This window comes from Schistocerca piceifrons, chromosome 6 (genome assembly GCF_021461385.2).
Source record: "Schistocerca piceifrons isolate TAMUIC-IGC-003096 chromosome 6, iqSchPice1.1, whole genome shotgun sequence".
Lineage (NCBI taxonomy): Eukaryota > Metazoa > Arthropoda > Insecta > Orthoptera > Acrididae > Schistocerca > Schistocerca piceifrons.
Genome location: NC_060143.1, coordinates 211,285,366 through 211,309,756, shown reverse-complemented (window position 1 = coordinate 211,309,756; position 24,391 = coordinate 211,285,366). Strand labels below are relative to the sequence as shown.

Below are 24,391 nucleotides of genomic sequence, written 5' to 3'. Positions count from 1 at the left end.
GTAGTACTATACTGCACACAGGATTCTAAATTTATAGGTTTTTATTTGTTCTCTTTTATTTTATTTGAAAAATACCAATGTAAATATTGAGCTGTGGTAACCAAAAGCTATTAAACACTGAGATAGGTAGAAATTTACCAGGCTGCCAGTCTCAGATAAAACGCTGCTACTGGTCAGCACCCCCTGACATCACCCAAGGAGACAACAGCGCTGCAGACTACAGTTCTCTGCTGTGCTAAGTGCTGACTCCAATGTTGTTTCTGGGTACTGTATTTTTTTGTATCAATCATAAACAACTACAAATTTTAGCTTTGGTACATTTTAAAATAACTGCTGTTTCAATTAGTCAAGCTGAAAGTTTTATATAGTAACAGGGTTGAAAATAGAATGAGATCACACAAATCAGCAAACATTGTGCAACTGGTTTTACCCTTCTTCGTAGTTGCATATATTTACCATTTTAAAAAATGTATCATATCAGTATGGATACTGTTTTCACAATGGTAATGTTTCACATCAGATACCCACCTGGATAGCCAAGCATGTGAAAGCGCTTGCTTCCCGGACACGGGGTGGTGCACTGGCCCAGGATCATATCCTTCAGCTGATTAATGATGTAGGCTGCTGTGTCATCCAACCTAGATGTGCGTTTTAGGTGGTTCCCACAGCGACTATTTATGTCGTTTCCCACATCTGACAAGGTGAATACTGGACTGGTACCCATGACCCATCTCAGTTACATAGCTGTATTCTGCTATTAATGCGTATGACTGTGAGTGTACCGAGAGTAGTGCCATGCATATGTTTGTTTCAATTGGCCACCAACTGTACCAATGTGGGCCAGCCACTGGAGGCCACCTGTGGGAGGTGTGGCACGCAGTGCGGCGCAGTCTACCGGAGACTCACATATATATACATGTGGAGCAGTGCAGAATGTCTCTCTCTACATTATTCTAGTTTGTATCGGTCATATCAGTGTGCTGTGACTTGTGGAGTCCTGAGAGGCTATTTTCACGATAGTTCAGAGGTATGAATAAAGTGGTATTTGTGTGACTTGGATTGGTTTTGTGTATTACTTGGTTACTACATACATAATTTGCAAACATTTAGAAAACGTTGTCACACCTGTACTTGATATTGCACTAGACACAGACATATGGAATACACTAATTTTTTCCCTTAGGAAGTGGTGGCATCAAAAAGGGCATCTGGCCACCCACTACCACAAACAGTACCAATCCAAAATAAAATGCAGACCCTGTGACGGCGCGAGACAAGGCCACGAAGAAGAAGAAAAAGGTTTCACATCAAATGGTCAGCAAATTAATAAAAAAACACTGATCTTACCTTACACAATAGTGCACAACTGTTTTTATCATCTGTAATTTCTGGTCTACAGCATAACGTAAGTTGTATATTCTTTCTTTCCACATGTGTGCTGTATATATATAAGCATTGTCTCTCATCTCCTATTTAAAAATATTATACATCCTCACCATATTATCTATTAACATTGGTAGTGTCACATATGCTTGATAACAGCCCAACATAAAGGCTGAAACCAGTTGTGTGGACTTAATAAAGTTCTAATTAAACAACTGGAGAGGCTTTTGATTAACTGAACAACAGTTGTGGAATCAGCATCTTCCAAACTTGGAGAAACTAATACCTGCAGACTGTGTCAGGACAGTATATGTATTCTTGGATGTAGCCATTGCTGGAATTGCTAAGGAACCAGTTAGTAGATGAAGGACTCATTTCACCAGATGTCATGACTTTGACAAAGAATTTAATAAAAGTTGTACTGGATCACCAGAAGAGTGATTTTTTTTCTTTTTTTTTTTTAATGCAGGATATTTTAAGAAGTTTTTGAAGGTTGTTTCATTACAATTGTAGAAATAAGAGCGAGTCCCTTGATATTTTAGAAAGAATTTTTTATTTCTGTAAACTCATCCACTGGTTTTGTTGGTGATCAAAGAAACATGGACAGTTCTTACTTATTGACTACTAGAGTAATTAAAGTTTGTCCAGACAATTATTTGTACAGATTTTGCGATCACCAACAATCCCACAGTATTCAAAGTATAAGCTAGGACCTACTGCATAAACATGAATGAGCAATGGTTGCTGAGGGCTAAAGTCTGTCAACTATCTCTATTCCTGCTGAAGATTTAAAAATTGCGGAAAACTGTGTTCCACGTAATATGCTTCTCCTTTCTCAGTAAGCATCTAATCTGCTCTGACATTAAAGGACTTGACAAAATAACTTGCACATCATAATTAACAGTCTAAAGTTTCATTTCATGAACTTCTGCAAGACATGACATGGCATGGCCATTAGCCTTAACTCGCTTCCTGGGGTCCACATTCTACTTATTTTCACTAATATAGCTTAATGTGAAATACATGCAGTGCTACCTACCAAGTCAAGGTTTCTAAATTACTAGAGATAATGAATATAAAGCCATTAAGACACTTTTTACACAGGTATTGTATCCAATTGATGACCAAGAGGTAAAAAAAAAAAAATTGTAAGTATGTGCTTACAGATTCTCAGTGATATACAATTACTAACTAGCAAAAAACATAGGATTTAATATCCACAAATGATACGTTATAACAACGTTGCTAGAATCTGTTACAGCATTCAGAATTTTACCTCTCAATTGGATATATTCTGTGAAGGGGCAATGTGCAGTTTCTATGTCTTACTTTGAGGCAGACCTAATGGCTCATTTTTCAAATCTCACATATAATCCTCAAGGAAGAAACAGTGTGAGCATATCCTTGCATAATGAACATTTATTTTAGGCTCTCATTTGCACCAAGATACCATAATGCACTGAACAGTAACTTTTTCAGGAAACAGTAACTCATAACATCCCAAGTAGGTATGTTCTTGCAACAAGCAATGCCTGTTCTGATTTGTTTCATTGGCAATTCAGTTTTCAGTGAAGAAATAATAATTATAACACAAACAATGGCCCTACCCACATACTAAACAAGCATTACTTGCAGACTGTAGGTAGCGACTTTGTGCTGCCTGCTGCCCTCTCTCCCCAGTGACATCACTGCACGAAGCCCTGGCTGATTGAGTTTCGTGTGGAAAGCCAGAATACACCTCCCTGATTAAATACAACTAATGAAGCTGCAGCTTTTGCCAAAGCAAGAGATTTCTTTCTGATTTCCTTGGTTAAATTATGCTAGCACAATCATGAATAATATTAAACTTATAGTGATAGTTTATTGTGAATATTATTGTGTCTTTTGTTAATGTATAGACTCAGTCCACATCTCTTAAGGATCACCTTCATGGCAAGATCTGGGAGTGGAACATGAAGGAAGAATGTATAAATGAGTGAATAAATGAATGAAACAATGGAAAATCCAAGATGGAGTAATGACAATATTATGAAAAAGATAGATTGCTACTTACAGTATAGCGGAGATGCTGAGTCGCAGATACGCACAACAGAAAGACTGTCAAACACTAAGTTTTCGCATCAAAAAGGCCTTCATCCGAATTAGAGGTCTTGGTAGCCAGAGACTGTGGTCACGTGCGTGGGAGCTGCGTTCACATGAGTGTATATGTGTATGTTGTCTAATTTGGATGAAGGCCTTTTTGGCTGAAAGCTTACTAGTATAGACCCTCTATATACTCCTTCCACCTTTCTGCTTTCCCTTCTCTGCTTAGAACTGGGTTTCCATCTGAGCTCTTGATATTCATGCAAGTGGTTCTCTTTTCACCAAAGGTCTCTCTAATTTTCCTGTAGGCAGTATCTATCTTACCCCTAGTGATATATGCCTCTACATCCTTACATTTATCTTCTAGCCATCCCTGCTTAGCCATTTTGGACTTCCTGTCGATCTCATTTTTGAGACATCTGTATTCCTTTTTGCCTGCTTCATTTACTGCATTTTTATATTTTCTCCTTTCATCAATTAAATTCAATATTTCTTCTGTTACCCAAGGATTTCTACTAGCCCTTGTCTTTTTACCTACTCGATCCTCTGCTGCCTTCACTATTTCATCTCGGAGCTACCCATTCTTCATCTACTGTATTTCTTTCCCCCATTCTTGTCAGTCGTTCCCTAATGCTCTCTCTGAAACTCTCTACAACCTCTGGTTCTTTCAGTTTATCCAGGTCCCATCTCTTTAAATTCCCATCTTTTTGCAGTTTCTTCGGTTTTAATCTACAGTTCAGAGGCCACATCTGCCCCTGGAAATGTCTTACAATTTAAAACCTGGTTCTAAATCTCTGTCTTATTATTATATAATCTATCTGAAACCTTCCAGTGTCTCCAGGCCTCTTCCATGTATACAACCTTCTTTCATGATTCTTGAACCAAGTGTTAGCTACAATTAAGTTATGCTCTTTGCGAAATTCTACCACGCGGCTTCCTCTTTCATTCCTTGCCCCCATTCCATATTCACATACTACTTTTCCTTCTCTTCCTTTTCCTACTATCGAATTCCAGTCTACCATGACTATTAAATTTTTGTCTCCCTTCACTATCTGAATGATTTCTTTTATGTCATCATACATTTGATCAATCTCTTTGTCATCTGCAGAGTTAGTTGGCAAATAAACTTGTACTACTGTGGTGGGTTTGAGCTTCGTGTCTATCTTTGCTACAATAATGCGTTCACTATGCTGCTTGTAGTAGCTTACCCGCACTCCTATTTTTTTTATTCATTATTAAACCTACTCCTGCATTACCCCAATTTGATTTTGTATGTATAATCCTCTATTCATCTGACCAAAAGTCTTGTTCCTCCCGCCACCAAACTTCACTAATTCCCACTATATCTAGCTTTAACCCATCCATTTCCCTTTTTAAATTTTCTAACCTACCTGCCTAATTACGGGATCTGACATTCCACACTCCGATCTGTAGAACGTCAGTTTTCTTTCTCCTGATAACGACGTCCTCCTGAGTAGTCCCTGCCCAGAGATCTGAATGGAGGACTATTTTACCTCTGGAATATTTTACCCAAGAGGACACCATCATCATTTAACCATACAGTAAAGCTGCATGCCCTTGGGAAAAATGATGGCTGTAGTTTCCCCTTGCTTTCAGCCGTTTGCAGTAACAGCACAGCAAGGCCGTTTTGGTTAATGTTACAAGGCCAGATCAGTCAATCATCCAGACTGTTGCCCCTGCAACAACTGAAGAGGCTGTTGCCCCCCTTCAGGAACTACACGTTTGTCTGGCCTCTCAACAGATACCCCTCCACTGTGGTTGCACCTACAGTATGGCTAACTGTATCGCTGAGGCACACAAGCCTCCCCACCAACGGCAAGGTCCATGGTTCATGGGGGGGGGGGGGGGGTTATGAATAAACACCTACGACCTACAAAATCAATCTGTATTATCATTGTTTCAACATGGTCTAAGATTATGGAACATTTATGTTTATCAGTTGGGCTAAAATTCTAATGATTAAAAGTCAATTTCAGATATGAATTATAATATCATCTAGGCAGAGTGTTTAATAACAAAAAGAGCAATTTTTTATAACTGTCTTCACAATGATCATATGTTTCCTGGTTCTTTAATATTAAATTTGGTAAAGCACATCAATAAATAAACAACAATTAAATAGACAGACATGAAATAAATATTCAGCAAAAGAGTTACACGAAGCCACACTGTACTCACATATTTCCCCCAAGGAGCTTTGAATTCACTGTTACTATCATTGATCCAATCCAGACAATCACAAAAACCTCTGCAAATTCTGGCCCTCCATCTTTTGAATCATTTGCCACTTCAGATGAGCCTTGAAGAATCCTAAATAGAAGTAATGTTGAATGAAGAACGAATAATAAATACAAATTACAAACAATGTGCAACGATTCTATGTGAAAGTTAAGACTGTGTGTGTTGTGACCAAGATTTGAACCCAGGTCCCTACCATTTCCAAGGCAGTGTGCTACCACATGCACTGACTCAAAGCTACAATTTGTCATCAGCTGCAGCCAATAATATGCATACTATAATTACTCCTCATAATGTGCAAATTCAATGCAAAACTTACACAGCAGAGTCAAATAAATGATCCATATACCTGAATGTCAAGTGATAAAAATGTTCAATTCACGAAAATGGAAACTGTGATGTGGCTGACAGTTATTCAAAACCAATAACTGAACTGGTAGCCTTCACTTGTGGACTTACAATCAACAAAATGACACTAAATGGACACATTACAGAAAGTAAGGCAAAGATTCAAATGTAATGGAACAGATATTATATTCAAGACACACAAAAGGCAAATAGGAAAGAAAAACTCTTGATGAAGTACCAAAAATATTATTGTTATTCCATCCTGGATTTTTTATTCCTTGAAGTAGTGATTTCAAACTATTCCGAACACTCAATATTTAGTTTTATGTAGTTAGGCTCAATATTTACTTCCATTTTCGTCAAATATTTTTCATAAAATTTTAGTAAATGCAGTTGCTTATTTCCCTTTCTGCATTTTACTTTATTTAAACTAATTACTTACATAGCCATAAAAGTGCAGAGAAGTAATGGTCCCCAAAGATCCCCTGAAATTAATTTAACAAATTGTAATGAAAAAATATATACGAGAGATTTACAAACATGCAGTAAGGAAATTTTACTCACATTCTTTTAACAGGCTTTTCTTTTCTTTGGGGTAGAGGACATGAAAGAACTTAATACCAACAGCCTTGAGGTCACGTAACTGTGAATAATAAGAAACTCTAGTAAATGTTTCCACTTTTCTACAACAGTACACACAGTCTAATTTGATTTTACAATATAATTATGGCAAGCATAAATATTACAACAGTACATGTAAGAATCTGACATTGAACATAAAACAGGACTGTTCTTATTGAATCTGCTGGTGACAAACAAAGAAAAACAGCAGTCTGTAATTATTCTACAAAGTCTCCTTCAATATAAATACCTTTTCCAACAGACAGGCAGCTTCTGGATCCTTTCATTGAAGAGGAAAAAAACAGATGAATATAGCACACGTCACCACTCAATGGCTTCATCATTACAGAAGTTGTGTCCTTCTAAATCCTCTATCACTAACTCAAATGTAGAAAAAACATTAGGATAAATCATAGCCAAAAGGGCAGTGTTTAAGAGGTATCAAATAAATCTAATGGGGCTTACTTCTTTATGAGCCTACTTCATGCATCCTTCAATATCTGTCGCATAGAGATCTGTTAATGAGAGCAAGTACACAGTGAAAAATTCACTTGGGAAAACTATAAAATGATGAGACAGAATTGCTGCTGTATATTCAGATGTGAAAATTTAGTACTGCCAATAGATGCACAAAATTACATGACACTAGCCTAGCTTTTGAAACTATATTTTCCTTCCTCTAGGAGGAGAGAGGGCTTGGATGGGGAAGGCTAAAAAGGAAAGTCATATCACTCAGATCTCAGGATGAGTGGGACTCACCTCATGTGAGGATGAGGCATGACAAAGATGAAGAGAGATGTGTCCAAGAGAGTAGGAGGTTAACGATTGCATGTTGGTGCGCACTGTTCTGTCTACAGTCCAGAGATAATCATGACAGAGTGCAAAGTAAATATATATTAAGGGAATAGGAATGAACAGACTGAAAATCCAGACAAGTGCCAGAAGGACTCATTCTACGAGGGTTCCATATAAACTTAATTATGTATATAGATGATGACAACAACAACAACAACAATTATTATTATTATTATTATTATTATTATTATTATTATTATTTCTTTCCTTTCTCAGACGTTATGTCTGGTTAAAAATGGAAAGTGACATGGACCTTGATCAAGTGTGACTTCCTTTTAACTGTACAGTATATGTTACATTGCATTTAGGAACTTTCGGGTAATTGAACAGGTATCAATAATTACAGATTTCTGTAGTTGTATATATATGTTTGGATGTAGCTGTGTTGCGTTGATGTACCGGTGGATATTGTGCAGTATGACTCCTGTAGTTGATAGTATAATTGGTATAATGTCAGCTTTATCCTGATGCCACATGTCCTTGACTTCCTTAGCCAGTTGGATGTATTTTTCAATTTTTTCTCCTGTTTTCTTCTGTATATTTGTTGTATTGGGTGTGGATATTTCAATTAGTGGTGTTAATTTCTTCTTTTTATTGGTGAGTATGATGTCAGGTTTGTTATGTGGTGGTGTTTTTATCTGTTATGGTTCTGTTCCAGTATAATTTGTATTCATCATTCTCAAGTACATTTTGTGGTGCATACTTGTATGTGGGAATGTGTTGTTTTATTAGTTTATGTTGCATGGCAAGTTGTTGATGTATTATTTTTGATTGTCATGTCTTCTGGGGTATTCTGTATTTGCTAGTATTGTACATCCGCTTGTGATGTGATCTACTGTTTCTATTTGTTGTTTGCAAAGTCTGCATTTATCTGTTGTGGTATTGGGATCTTTGATAATATGCTTGCTGTAATATCTGGTTTTTATTGTTTGATCCTGTATTGTAATCATGAATCCTTCCGTCTCACTGTATATATTGCCTTTTCTTAGCCATGTGTTGGATGCGTCTTGATCGATGTGTGGCTGTGTTAGATGATACGGGTGCTTGCCATGTAGTGTTTTCTTTTTCCAATTTACTTTCTTCGTATCTGTTGATGTTATGTGATCTAAAGAGTTGTAGAAGTGGTTATGAAATTGCAGTGGTGTAGCCGATGTATTTATATGAGTGATTGCTTTGTGTATTTTGCTAGTTTCTGCTCATTCTATAAAGAATTTTCTTAAATTGTCTACCTGTCCATAATGTAGGTTTTTTATGTCGATAAATCCCCTTCCCCCTTCCTTTCTGCTTAATGTGAATCTTTCTGTTGCTGAATGTATGTGATGTATTCTATATTTGTGGCACTGTGATCGTGTAAGTGTATTGAGTGCTTCTAGGTCTGTGTTACTCCATTTCACTACTCCAAATGGATAGGTCAATATTGGTATAGCATAAGTATTTATAGCTTTTGTCTTGTTTCTTGCTGTCAATTCGCTGTGGTTATCCAATATGTAATCTTCTTGTTTAGTGTGTTTTCCCTTGACTATGCTATTTTTCTTACATTTGTCTGTTCCAAAAGCCATATTTATATCATTGCTGAATACTTCTGTTATCTTTAGTAATTGGTTGAGTTGTTGATTTGTTGCTGCCAGTAGTTTTAGATCATCCATGTATTGCAAATGTGTGATTTTGTGTTGGTATGTTCCAGTAATATTGTATACGTAATTTGTATTATTTAGCATGTTGGATAGTGGGTTCAGAGCAAGACAGAACCAGAAAGGACTTAATGAGTCTCCTGAGTGTATTCCACACTTAATCTGTATTGACTGTGATGTAATATTATTTGAATTTGTTTGGATATTAAGTGTGGTTTTCCAATTTTTCATTACTATGTTTAGGAACTGTATCAATTTAGGATCTACTTTGTATATTTCCAATATTTGTAGTAACCATGAGTGGGGTACACTATCAAAAGCTTTTTGGTAATCAATGTATGTGTAGCGTAGCGAACTTTGTTTAGTTTTAGCTTGATATGTCACCTCTGCATCTATTATCAGTTGCTCTTTACATCCTCGTGCTCCTTTGCAACAGTCTTTTTGTTCTTCATTTATAATTTTGTTCTGTGTTGTATGTGTCATTTATTTCTGTGTAATGAGTGAAGTTAATATTTTGTATATTGTTGGTAGGCATGTTATGGGGCGATATTTAGCTGGGTTTGCTGTGTCTGCTTGATCTTTAGGTTTCAGATAAGTTATTTCACGTGTAAGTGTATCAGGGAATGTGTATGGGTCTGCAATGTAACTGTTAAATAATTTATGAATATAATAGAGGGAAACATTCCACATGGGAAAAATATATCTAAAAACAAAAGATGATGTGACTTACCAAACGAAAGTGCTGACAGGTCGATAGACACACAAACAAGGCAAAGGCAAAGAGTTGAAACTCTTTGCCTTTACAAATGTCTGCTTGTGTCTGTGTATGTGCGGATGGATATGTGTGTGTGTGTGCGCGAGTGTATACCTGTCCTTTTTTCCCCTTAAGGTAAGTCTTTCCACTCCCGGGATTGGAATGACTCCTTACCCTCTCCCTTAAAACCCACATCCTTTCCTCTTTCCCTCTTCTGCCCTCTTTCCTGATGAAGCAACCGTTGGTTGCGAAAGCTAGAATTTTGTGGGTATGTTTGTGTTTGTTTGTGTGTCTATCGACCTGCCAGCACTTTCGTTTGGTAAGTCACATCATCTTTGGTTTTTAGATATATGTTAAATAATTTAGTTAGATGTGAATGTGTTGAGGTGAACTACTTTAGCCAGAAATTTGCTACTTTATCTTTTCCCGGGGGCTATCCAATTGTGAGTAGATTTAATTGCTTGGGTGACTTCATGTTGCAAAATTATCACTTCAGGCATTTGTGGTATCACCTTGTATGTGTCTGTTTCTGCTTGTATCCACCGTGCATGCCTGTTATGTTGTACCGGGTTTAACCATATGTTGCTCCAGAAGTGTTCCATGTCTGTTACGTTTGGTGTATTGTCTATTTTAATGTGTGTGTTATCTATTGTCTGGTAAAATTTCTTTTGGTTTGTGTTGAATGTTTGGTTTTGTTTCCTTCTATTTTCACTTTTTTTGTATCTTCTAAGTCGTTTGGCCAATGCTTGTAATTTCTGCTTCTTTTCATCTAATTGCTCTATCGCTTCTTGTTGTGAGATTTTACCTAACCTTTTTCGTTTTTTGTCTGATATTTCATTTCTTATAAATTGTGTTAGCTGTCCGATGTCTTTTCTCAGTTTTTCTATTCTGATCTGTAGCCTGTGTTGCCATGCTGGTTTTGTGGGTTTCTTCTGTGTGTTGGTTGGTTCTGATCTCTGCTTAGTGTGTATATTTAGTGAAGAGAGTGCTGCTATTAAACCAGTAGTTGTAACTCTTCCATAGTTGTATTTTCATTTATTTTGTTGTGTATGATTGTGTTGATAGTTGTTATTATTATTATTATTATTTGTGGCTCAATGGCCTGGTGCAAGTCTTCTCTTGGACACCACTTCTGTGACTTGTGTGTCCCTAACCTAACCCAATTATCCAACTGAGAAATGGGGACTTTTGGTTTAGCATAGAATCCAAACCATGTGCTATTTCTGGTGACTTGTCATATCACTGAAAAGTGAAAGTGTGGTTAAAACACGGATAGAAAAATCTGTGGTCCAACCAAGATTCAATACCGCGATCTCTCGGTTTCCAGGTATGGGCTTTACCACTAGACCACCAGGTGACAGCATATATATAGAAGGTTCATCGCCAGGCTTTGATGAGTGAGTCAGTGAGTCTCAAAATATGTAACATATATGGCCATACCTTTGATTGCATTGACATCGAAGCTTAAATTTTTTCCATTGCCAAGAGTCCACTGGGCTTAGTATTTGACATACATTTCAACTTAATATCTTTGCCCATTCTTTAGAAAAAGGGATCTTCACAGATGGCTGTATCTTTTGATTGCATTGACTTAGAAGGTTAATTTTTTTACATCGCCAAGGGACCATAGACATTAGTATGTGACATAAATTCCAACTTGATACTTCTACCCTTTCTTAAGAAAATGTGACCTTAACGGTTGGGCAGACAGACATACAATGATGTGAGCATATAAGGGTTCTATTTTCACTGATTAAGGTGCAGAATCCTAAAACAGATGATAATGAAGAAAAAAAGAGGACAGAATGTGTTAATAGAGGTTAAGTCCAAACAAATGTCCAATGCAAGGATTTTAAAAGTTCAGAGGAACTATGGCATAGCAGGCACTAACATCCCTTAAGTCATGCCATAGAGCATATTCAACATTTGGGTACTGGGCGCATTCAGCCAGTTTAATGGTGGTCATTTCTATATAAAACACTGTGTAATGGCTACATATGATTCTTGAACTGATATCAGCTACAACATGGATCAAACAGTAACTTTTCAGAACATTTCTCATGATGAAACAGTAATCTGGCTAAAAGTACTTTAAAATGGATTACAAACAGCCTCAACCACAACAAAAAAAGTTATTTCAATGGTCACTGGTTTTGGTCAGTATATGATCATCCTCCGACCCTCGTACCATGCTGGTAGGCAGTGGTTACGAACGGAGCAGGCATTATGATTCCAAGAGCAATTGATGTTCATTGAGTCATAACACCTGCTCCATTCACTGCCACTGTCTACCATAATGGTACAAGGATCTGATGATTGTCACATACTGACTGAAACCAGTAACCACTGAAATAAACATTTTATTACAGTCAAGACTGTTTGTAATCCATGTTAAAAATGACTGGAACACTTTTCAGACAAAAATATTCTCTGCGCTTGTAATGAAATGCCTCAACATGTTATGTGCATGTAACAGCAAGGCATAAAACTATGCAAAGTATAGCAGCCTACATGTAGTACAAGTGCTGATGATAGATCATATTTTGGTAGCAGACTTAGTCGGCCTATTGGATATGCAAATGAATGATTGAGCTGTATAAAACAGAACATATATGGCAAGAGAGCCCATGATGGGAATGGGGTTACAAGCTGGTCCCATGAGCGTCCGTAAAAGGTCAAATAAAATACCACCCACCAGCCTCCTCTGCCTTAGTTTTGCTGTTATTCAACTGCCTCTACAAATGAACTCAGCAGCAACAATAGTTCACCTTGCATTTAGTGCACTGAATACTGACTTTGTGGGTTCCACCACATCTTACCTTTATGGAATTACTTTTGAAATACGTATTACCTGGCAACTAGTTCTGGAACCAAATTCTACTCTGGTGCAATCTCTTGTTTCCATGACTACTGATGATGTTGTTGTGAAAACTAGAAGCATCATGATCTCCAAAAAATTACAGATCACCAGCCAATCCTGGCCAGCCGAAGTTATCCTCTCACATATCGATCCTGCTATATATAAGGGTAATAAGCAATGCAAATACAAAGATTGCAATGGTAATGGGAACACACTAATAACATGGGCAGAAGATGAGCACCACTGACTTGTGTTTGATGCTAATGGTCAATCCACTTTTAAGTCAGCAGCATGTAGGCATGAATACAATCCCGATCTAGTTTCGCTTCAGCTGAGAAAAGTGGCAAGTCCCCAGCAGTCTAACAAAAAGTTCTCAATAACTTCCTACATGGCCAACACTTTTGTGTTGGAGTCAGGAGCAGGGAAGAGGAGAGGTAAAGGGAGGACAGGGACTAGCGGAGGTTGAGGCCAGGGATGTCACAGGAATGTAGGATATATTGTACAGAGAACTCCCATCTGTGCAATTCAGAAAAGCTGTTGTTGGTAGTTAGGACCCAGATGGAACAGACTGTGAAGCAGTCACTGAAGTGAAGAACGCTGTGTTGGGCAGCATGTTCAGCAACTGTGTAGTCCAGCTATCTCTTGGCCAGTGTTTGTCGGTGGCTATTCATGTGGACAGGCAGCTTGTAAGTCATCATACCCACATAGAGAGCAGTGCTGTAGTTGCAGCTTAGTTTGTAAAGTACATGACTGCTTTCAACGTAGCCCTGCCTTTGACGGGATAGAAAATTCGTGTGACCAGACTGTAGTAGGTGGTGGTGGAAAGATGTATGGGATAGGTCTTGCAGTTTGGTCTATTGCAGTGACCTGAGCAATGAGGCAAGAGGTTGGGGACAGGGATGAACTAGGTATGGACAAGGATTTTGTGTAGGTTTGGTGGCTGGCACAATACCACTGTGGAAGGGGTGGAAGTATGGAAAGTATGGTATTCCTCATTTAAGGGCACAACAAGACGTAGTTCAAACCCTGGCAAAGAATGTTGATTCAGATGCTACAGTCCTGGGTGGCGCTGAGTAACAAGGGGAGTGCTCCTTTGTGGATGGACAGTGGATATGTGGGAGCTGGTAGGTGACTGGTGAAACAAAGCATGGGAGATACATTTCTGGACAAGGTTGGGAGGGTCTGGAATACCCTACCCACTATTTTTCCCACCCCTCCCACAGTGGTATTCTGCTGGCCAAAACCTAAGCAGCATCCTTATCCATTACTTTATCTTGAAACTCTTCCATTTGGTCCATGTTTGCATAGAAAAACAACAATATCAGAATTGAGTCTGCCATGATGCAACACACCTTGTTATTTGTTCACTTATTTATTTCCCAAACTAGTTTTGGTGACAAATACCATCATCAGTGGTTTTTTAATATAAAACATGCAGAAAATAGCATAGTTATACAAACACAGTAACACATTATCAACATTTTTACTGTTCATTTATTGAAATATAGTTTTCTATGGATACTTTCATGTTGTTGTTGTTGTTGTTGTGGTCTTCAGTCCTGAGAATGGTTTGATGCAGCTCTCCACACTACTCTATCCTGTGCAAGCTTCTTCATCTCCCAGTACCTACTGCAACCTACATCCTTCTGAATCTGCTTGGTGTATTCATCTCTTGGTCTCCCTCTATGATTTTTACCCTCCAAGCTGCCCTCCAATGCTAAATTGGTGATCCCTTGATGCCTCAGAACATGTCCTACCAATCGATCCCTTCTTCTAGTCAAGTTGTGCCACAAACTTCTCTTCTCTCCAATCCTATTCAATACCTCCTCATTAGTTATGTGATCTACCCATCTAATCTTCAGCATTCTTCTGTAGCACCACATTTCGAAAGCTTCTATTCTCTTCTTGTCCAAACTATTTATCGTCCATGTTACACTTCCATACATGGCTACACTCCATACAAATACTTTCAGAAATGACTTCCTGACACTTAAATCTACACTCGATGTTAACAAATTTCTCTTCTTCAGAAACGCTTTCCTTGCCATTGCCAGTCTACATTTTATATCCTCTCTACTTCGACCATCATCAGTTATTTTGCTCCCCAAATAGCAAAACTCCTTTACTACTTTAAGTGTCTCATTTCCTAATCTAATACCCTCAGCATCTCCCGACTTAATTCGACTACATTCCATTATCCTCGTTTTGCTTTTGTTGATGTACATCTTATATCCTCCTTTCAAGACACTATCCATTCCATTCAACTGCTCTTCCAAGTCCTTTGCTGTCTCTGACAGAATTACAATGTCATCGGCGAACCTCAAAGTTTTTATTTCTTCTCCACGAATTTTAATACCTACTCCAAATTTTTCTTTTGTTTCCTTTACTGCTTGCTCAATATACAGATTGAATAACATCGGGGAGAGGCTACAACCCTGTCTCACTCCCTTCCCAACCACTGCTTCCCTTTCATGTCCCTCGACTCTTATAACTGCCATCTGCTTTCTGTACCAATTGTAAATAGCCGTTCATTCCCTGTATTTTACCCCTGCCACCTTCAGAATCTGAAAGAGAGTATTCCAGTCAACATTGTCAAAAGCTTTCTCTAAGTCTACAAATGCTAGAAACTTAGGTTTGCCTTTCCTTAATCTAGCTTCCAAGATAAGTCGTAGGGTCAGTATTACCTCACGTTTTCCAATATTTCTACAGAATCCAAACTGATCTTCCCCGAGGTTGGTTTCTACTAGTTTTTCCATTTGTCTGTAAAGAATTCATGTTAGTATTTTGCAGCCATGTCTTATTATACTGATAGTTCGGTAATTTTCACATCTGTCAACACCTGCTTTCTTTGGTATTGGAATTATTATATTCTTCTTGAAGTCTGAGGGTATTTCACCTGTCTCATACATCTTGCTCACCAGATGGTACAGTTTTGTCAGGACTGGCTCTCCCAAGACAGTCAGCAGTTCTAATGGAATGTTGTCTACTCCCGGGGCCTTGTTTCGACTCAGGTTTTTCAGTGCTCTGTCAAACTCTTCACGCAGTATCGTATCTCCCATTTCATCTTCATCTACATCCTCTTCCATTTCCATAATATTGTCCTCAAATACATCACCCTTGTATAGACCCTCTATATACTCCTTCCACCTTTCTGCTTTCCCTTCTTTGCTTAGAACTGGGTTTCCATCTGAGCTCTTGATATTCATACAAGTGGTTCTTTTTTCTCCAAAGGTCTCTTTAATTTTCTTGTAGGCAGTATCTATCTTACCCCTAGTGTGATAAGCCTCTACATCCTTACATTTGTCCTCTAGCCATCCCTGCTTATCCATTTTGCACTTCCTGTCGATCTCATTTTTGAGACGTTTGTATTCCTTTTTGCCTGCTTCATTTATTGCATTTTTATATTTTCTCCTTTCATCAATTAAATTCAATATTTCTTCTGTTACCCAAGGATTTCTACTAGTCCTCGTCTTTTTACCTACTTGATCCTCTGCTGCCTTCACTACTTCATCCCTCAAAGCTGCCTATTCTTCTTCTAATGTATTTCTTACCCCCATTCCTGTCAATTGTTCCCTTATGCTCGCCCTGAAACTCTGTACAACCTCTGGTTTAGTCAGTTTATCCAGGTCCCATCTCCTTAAATTCCCACCTTTTTGCAGTTTCTTTAGTTTCATACCACCTTATTTATTGTACGTTATGGCATGTTTTTTAAGAACTATTGTCACTGTTTGCTGCATATTTTTCTGTGCTTTTTTCGGATGCCGTTTTTTCTCAGCGTACATCATGTTATCTGCAACTGTGTGAACAGCTGTTAGTAAACAAATACTAAAAGGTGAACTTAGTATGCCAGCAATATACTCTTGGGGGTTGCAGTAGTGTTGTGGAATCCAGTTTTGGTGTGTACGGGACAGTTATTTAATTATTCGAGTACTCACGTTTGTTGGATGGCACGTAGCACATTCTATACACAGAAAAACATAACTTTCCCACTTTATCTATGGTCAAAAACATTACGCCATCTTCCTGTTTGCCCGTGTCGTGAGAGGTGTATCGCACATTATGAGAAGGCTATGAAAACTAGTGGGAATTCCAACGAACTCTGTTCATTATTTATGTCTCTGTGTGTGATGGGGAAGCGGTTCTTTTGCATGTCTGTTCTTTCTGTTCTGTGTCCTTGGTCAGTTCTCTCAGAGCGGTACAGAGTGTGTTGTTTCAAAGTGTGGTTTTTTTGTTTATTGCATTCTTCCCTTCTATTATAGCCTTTTTTATGTAGTAATTTCCTTCTATTGTAAGTTGACAGTATAGACTGTTGCTGTGTTTCAGAACATGTAGATTGTTTTAGATATTAGTGGGGTTATGGTTTTCTTTCATTAGATGTTCTGCGAACGTTGAATGTGTGCTGTCACTCTTTAGACCTCTCAGGCGCTCTGTGTAACTCGTTCAGAAGTTTCTGCTTCTTTGTCCTATGTATTGGGCCTGACAGGAGTTGCATGTGAGTTGATATATTCCAGTGCTGCTGAATCTGTCTGATATTTTTCTTACTGATCTTAGGATTTTCTGAACTGTGTTGTTCATTCAGATTGTTATTGGGATCCCTTGCCCTTTCAAGCTGTTTCCAATTCTATGTGCTACTTTGTTGTTGTGTGTTAGTGTGTACCATCTGTCTCTTTATTCTGATGTGGTGTGATCTGCTGTGTTGTCTGTGTGTACTGCCTCTGTGGTTCAGATCATTTGGTTGTGCTCCTGAGTGGCTGGCCGCTATTCTTATGTTTCATTTTTACCTTGTTGATCAGTTTGTTTATGATGTCTGTTTTATAGTCATTTTCTGCAGCAGTTTGTTTGATTATATTTTATTATTATTTATTATTCGTTGTCCATCCCTACTCCACCCACACTCCTAACCCTTGTGTCATGGCTCATATCCTTGCAACAGACCTAGATGCAAGACCTGTCACATACATTCTCCCACCACCACCTACTCCAGTTCAGTCACAGGCATCTTTTATTCCATCAACAGCGGGGCTATCTGTCAAAGCAGTTATGTGCTTTACAAACTAAACTGCAAGAATGGCCACCAACAAGCTGTGGCCAAGAAATAGCTGGACTATACAGTTGCTGAAAATGCTGTCCAACACAGTGTAGTTCACATCAATGACTGCTTCACAGCTTGTATCATCTGGATTCTAAGCACCAACACCAGTTTTTCTGAACTGTGCAGGTGGGAACTCTCCATGCAATATATCCTACATTTCCATAATATCTCTGGGCAGACCTTTGCTAGTCCCTGTCCTAACTTACCCATCCTCTTCTCTGCTCCCACTCCAGCACAACACAGCAATCTACTCCATCAACATACCCATCAGTCCTTCTCCCCTTCTCTATTTCTCTCCTCCCCCCCAACTCCTGATGATACCTAGCAGCCCTACCCTGTCCCCACCTTGACCCTGCACACTATCACAAGTAACACTACACTTTCTGCCACCCCCCCCCCCCCTCCACACACACACACACACACACACACACACACACACACACACACACACACACACACACACACACACACATGCTACCTCCTCATCCCCGCTATCAGATTGCTACTCCCACCAAGCACCGTTATGACTCAGTCTGGCCACAGTGGTGGAAGCTATGAAACTAAATTACTTTTAAAATATCATTTCAATTATCACTATTGCAGGAAAAGATAGATTGCTACTTGACATAAAGAACACACATTATGTTGCAGACAGGCACAATTAAAAGACACTTAGACAAAGCTTTTGGCCACAGCCTTCATCAGCAAAAGAGAAACAGGGAAGCAGACATCATTTATACACACAAGCAAGCACACCTCACACTCACATGACCACCAGCCCCAGCAGCTTAGGCTAGAATACAGCTATCACGTGGGATGGCAGCAGCAATCTGGGTGGGGGTCGAGTGGAAGGGAATGAAATAGTAGTGTACAAGTGGAGGGACAGAGGAACACTGTCTGGCAGAGTGTGCAAGGACTAGAATGCGAACAGGCATACTCTCAGGAGATTATGGGGCAGGGAGGTGGAGGAAAAATGACAGGAGGAGGGAAAGAGGAGTGAATGGAATGCATTGGCAGAGAGTGACAAACAAAGAGGCTGGGAGATGAGAATGGAGAAGAAATGATAGGACAGAAGGGGTGGAAACTGTTACGTGGACTGTGTGGGAACAGTATGTTAACATAGGTTGAGGCTGGGATAATTATGGGAGCAGAGAATGTATTGCAAGGATGATTCCCATCTACAGAGGTCAGAAAAGCTGGTGGTGCAGAGGAGGAGCAAGATGGCTTGGGTCGTAAAGTAGCCACTGAAATCAAGCATTTTTTGCTCAGCTGCATATTGTGCCACAGAGTGGTTTACACTGTTCTTGGTCACAATTGGACAATGGCCGTTTAAACTGTTGGACAGCTGGTTGATAGTCATACCAATATAAAAAGTTGTGCAATGGTTGCTGCAGAGCTGGTAAATGACATGCCTGCATTCACAGGTAGCCCAGCCCCTATGGGTAGGATAAACCTGTGACTACTGGAATAGGAAGTGCTGGATGGCTGGATTGGGCATGTCTTGGACCTGAGTCTTCCACAGGGATAAGATCCTTGTAGCACGGTGTTGGGATTGGGAGTGGCATAGGGATGGACTGGGATGTTCTAAAGGTTGGGTGGCAATGGAACCCTACTTTAGGAGGGGTGGGAAGGATCTCGGGTAGGAAGACCCTCATTTCACAACATGATAATAGGTAATCAAAGCAATAGCAATCACTGTTTGTTAAAATTGTAATTTCAATTATTTAAGTTACCAACAATTACTTTTTGGACTAGATGGTGGACATTACACCTTGCAAAATGAATGAATGAACAATGTCTTCCTCAGAGAGTCAACATAATGTTCGTTTCTTTTCTTGAGTCATCAGTCTTCTGGCTGGTTTGATGCACCCCACCACAAATTCCTCTCCCATGACAAACTCTTCATCTCAGAGTAGCACTTGCAACCTATGTCCTCAATTAACTATGTGATCAAAAGTATCCGGACACCTGGCTGAAAATGACTTACAAATTCGTGGCGCCCTCCATTGGTAATGCTGGAATTCAATATGGCGTTGCAAGCCAGCTCCATGGGAAACATGACCACACCATAACACCACCACCTCCGAATTTTACTGTTGGCACTACACACGCTGCCAGATGACGTTCACCGGGCATTCACCATACCAACAGCCTGCCATTGGATAGCCACGTTGTGTGACTCCACAGAACATTTTTCCACTGTTCAATCATCCAATGTTTACACTCCTTACACCAAGCGAGGCATCATTTGCCATTTACCGTCGTCATGTGTGGCTTATGAGCAGCCGCTCGACCATGAAATCAAGTTTTATCATGTCCCGCCTAGCTGTCATAGTACTTGCAGTTGATCCTGATGCAGTTTGGAATTCCTGTGTGTTGGTCTGGACAGATGTCTGCCTATTACACATTATGAACCTCTTCAACTGCCAGCAGTCTCTGTCAGTCAACAGACGAGGCCAACCTGTATGCTTTTGTGCCCTACGTGTTCCTTCAGGTTTCCACTCCACTATCGCATCAGAAACAGTTGACCTACAGTGCATACGGCAAGAGAAGAGCACTGACAGTTGACGTGGCCTTAGCGCATGTGCTTCGTGCATCCACAACAGCCAATCAGATTGTGAGCTTTTGTTTATATTACTGTGCTGGGCGACTGCTACTGGCTCGCTGCCCGTCCATGACGAATACTGGTAACTGCACTGCCAGCTGTCAGAGCTCTTCTCTCGACGTACGAAGTATAAGGGTGTTTAGGAGTGTGGAAATCTCATGTACAGACATATGACACAAGTGACATCCAATCACATGACCCTATTTGAAGTCTGTGAGTTATGCAGAGCACCCCATTCTGCTCTCTCACTATGTCTAATGACTACTGAGGTCACTGATATAGAGTACCTGGCAGTAGGTGGCAACACAATGCACCTAATATGAAAAACTTATGTTTTTTGGGGGTGTCCTGATACTTTTGATCACATAGTGTATTTACTGGACATATTACAATCTGTCTTTCTCTACAGCTCCCTCTGGTACCATGGAAGTCATTCCCTGATGTCTTAACAGATGTCCTATCACCTATCCCTTCTGCTTGTCAGAGTTTTAAACATACTCCTTTCTCTCCAATTCTACGCAGAACCTCCTTACTCCTTACCTTATCAGCCCACCTAATTTTCAACATATGTCTGTAGCACCACATCTCAGATCTTCTGTTCTGGTTTTCCCACAGTCCATGTTGCACAACCGTACCATGATTTGCCCCAAACATACATTCTCAGAAATTTCTTCGTCAAATTAGGGCCTATGTTTGATACTAGTAGACTTCTCTTGGCCAGGAAGGCCCTTTTTGCCAGTGCTTTTGATGTCCTACTTGCTCAGTTGTCATTGGCTATTTTGCTGCCTTAGTAACAGAATTACTTAATTTCATCTACTTCATTACCAACAATCCTGATGTTAAGTTTCTCACTGTTCTCATTTATGCTAATTCTCATTACTTTCGTCTTTCTTTGATTTACTCTCGTTCCATATTCTGTACTCATTAGAATGTTGATTCCATGCAGCAGATTATGTAATTCTTCTACACTTTCACTCAGGATAGCAATGTCATCAGTGAATCACATCAGTGATATTCTTTCACCTTGAATTTTAATCCCACTGCTAAACCCTTCTTTTATCTTCATCATTGCTTCTTCGATGCACAGATTGAACAGTAGGGGCAAAAGCCTACATCCCTGTCTTACACACTTTTTAATGTGAGCACCTCGTTCTTGGTCATCCACTCTTACTATTACCTCTTGGCTCTTGTACATATTGTATATTACACATCTCTCTCTATAGCTTACCCCTTTTTCTCTCAGAATTTTGAACATCTTGCACCATTTTACACCACCAAATGAAAAATCCTATGAACATTTCTTGATTTTTCTTTAGTTTTGCTTCTACTAATAACCACTACGTCAGAATTGCCTCTCTGGTGCTTTTCCTTTTTCTAAAACCAAACTGAATGTCATCTAACACGTCATCAATTTTCTTTTCCAGTCTTCTGTATATTATTATTGTCAGAAACTTGGATGCATGAGCTGTTACGCTGACTGTGCAATAATTCTCGCACCTGGCAGCTCTTGCAGTCTTCGGAATTGTGTGGAAGATATTTTCCCGAAAGTCAGATGGTATGTCGTCAGGCTCATACACTCTACTCACCAATGTGAATAGTCATTTTGTTGTAATTCTTCATGCTTTCCTGGCGAACTGTTGACATCTTGGATATTCGGGAATCCAGCCGGATATTTGGATCATTCTGGCATGATATTTTAACAGCATGCCTTGCTGTCTTCTTCAGGTGCTACCTGAGACTGGTCCTTGGGTCGATCGAGTCCAGTATTTATACCTGGAAGGAGCTGGGCGTTCCGTCTTCGGTCCGTGCAGAGTTGAGTGTTCCCTCTGTGGTCCACGCCCGACAGACTCGGCTTCAATGGACACCTCCAGTCGTGGATGTTCCGACTGCCGTCCGCGCCCGTTTTGGCCATTCCCAACGGTTGTGGACGTCATCTGAGGTGTGTCAGACCCGAACTGAGATGTTGGGTACGCTGTCTCATAACCGTTACTATGATTGTAAGTTCGGGTCTGACACACCTCATATGACAACCACAACCGTTGGGGACGGCCAAAACGGGCACAGGCGGCAGTCGGAACATCCACAACTGGTGGTGTACATTGAAGCCGAGTCTGGCGGGCGCGGATCACAGAGGGAACACTCGACTCGACGTGGACCGAAGACGAACGTCCAGCTCCTTCCAGGCATAAATATTGGACTCGATCGACCCGAGGACCAGTCTCAGGTAGCACCTGAAGAAGACAGCGAGGTACGCTGTTGAAATATTGTGCCAGAACGATGCGAATATCCGGCTGGATTCCTGAATATCCAAGATGTCAGTCATTTTGTTGCTACTTCCGGGAATGTTATCTACCCCTTCTGCCTTATTTGATCTTAAGTCCTACAAAGCTCTTTTAAATTCTGATTCTAATACTGGATTTCCTCACTCTTCTAAATTGACTCCCATTTCTTCTTCTATCAAATCAGACAAATCTTCCCCCTTATAGAGGCCTTTCCACCCATCCACTCTTTCCTCTGCATTTAACAGTGGAATCACCGTTGCACTCTTAATGTTACCACCCTTGTTTTAAATTTCACCAAAGGTTGTTTGGCTTTCCTATATGCTCAGTCACTGCTTGCAACAATCATTTCTTTTTCAATTTCTTTATATTTTTTATGCAGCCATTTCATCTTAGTGTCCCTGCACTACCTATTTATTTTTTCCTCAGCGACTTCCATTTCTATATTCCTGAATTTCCTTCAACATTTTTGTATTTCCTTCTTTCATCAATCAACTGAAATATTTCTTCAGCTACCCATGGTTTCTTCGCAGTTACTTTCTTTGTATGTATGTTTCCTTTCGATTTCTGTGAATGCCCTTTTTAGAGACGTCCATTCCTCTGCAACTGTACTGCCTACTGAGCTATTCGTTATTGCTGAATCTATAGCCTTAGAGAACTTCAAGCATATCTTGTCATTCCTTAGCATCTCCATATTCCACTTCTTTGCATACTGATTCTTTCTGACTAATCTCTTAAACTTCAGCCTATGATTCATCACCACCACATTGTGATTTGAGTCTTTATCTGTTCCTACGTAAACCTTACAATACAGTATCTGATTTCAGAATCTCTGTCTGACCATGATGTAACCTAACTGAAATCTTCCCATATCACTCGGCCTTTTCCAAGTATACCTCCTCCTCTTGTGATTGTGATTCTTGAACAGAGAATTCACTATTACTAGTTGAAATTTATTACAGAACTCAATTGGTCTTTCTCTTGTCTCATTCCTTGTCCCAAGCCCATATTCTCCTGTAACTGTTTCTTCTACTCTTTCCCTACAACTGCATTCCAGTCCCCCATGATTATTAGATTCTCATCTCCATTTATGTACTGTGTTACTCTTTCAATATCCCCATACACTTCCACTACATCTTCATCTTGCGACATCAGAACTATCGCTGTCGGCATTGGTTTGCTGTCAATTCTGGTAAGAACAACCCTACCATTGAACTGTTCTCAGTAACACACTCTCTGTCTTACCTTTCTATTCATAATGAATCCTCCTCCTCATATATCACATACTACAGACATACTTTTTACCATGCATCTATGACAGAATAACTGAGACACAAGCAAATTGTAAGGTCAAATCTCTCATTAGAATCTCTTCTCCCAGTTGTAGGTAGTTCCCGCAATAGATTAGAAATTGTTTCATTACTATCTCTAAAACAATAAACAAACCAATTGAGAGAACAACACACCAGTAACTAAGTAATGACTACTATATTGCTATATGACCTACACCATATTATTATTATTATTATTATTATTATTATTATTATCATTATTAGGTCTGTTAGAAAAGCATCCGACCTCACTTATTTTTGTGAATATCCGATGGATTTGAATCTATTGCA

The 24,391-nt window shown here is 39.5% G+C and overlaps 1 protein-coding gene across 2 annotated transcripts in view; it reads right to left on the bottom strand.

The window, feature by feature from the left end:
* Positions 1 to 24,391, bottom strand: part of LOC124802703 (protein YIPF6) — an 81,704-nt gene that overhangs the window by 41,044 nt on the left and 16,269 nt on the right. For both annotated transcript variants that reach the window (XR_007017140.1, XM_047263656.1), the window contains exons 3-5: positions 6,637 to 6,715; positions 6,515 to 6,557; positions 5,665 to 5,796 (exon numbers count right to left, since the gene is read on the bottom strand). Coding sequence is in view for 1 of the 2 variants with exons in the window: in XM_047263656.1 (XP_047119612.1) it covers positions 5,665 to 5,796; positions 6,515 to 6,557; positions 6,637 to 6,715 (254 nt within the window). In the remaining variant the exon portion in view is untranslated. The remainder of the gene's footprint in view (positions 1 to 5,664; positions 5,797 to 6,514; positions 6,558 to 6,636; positions 6,716 to 24,391) is intronic.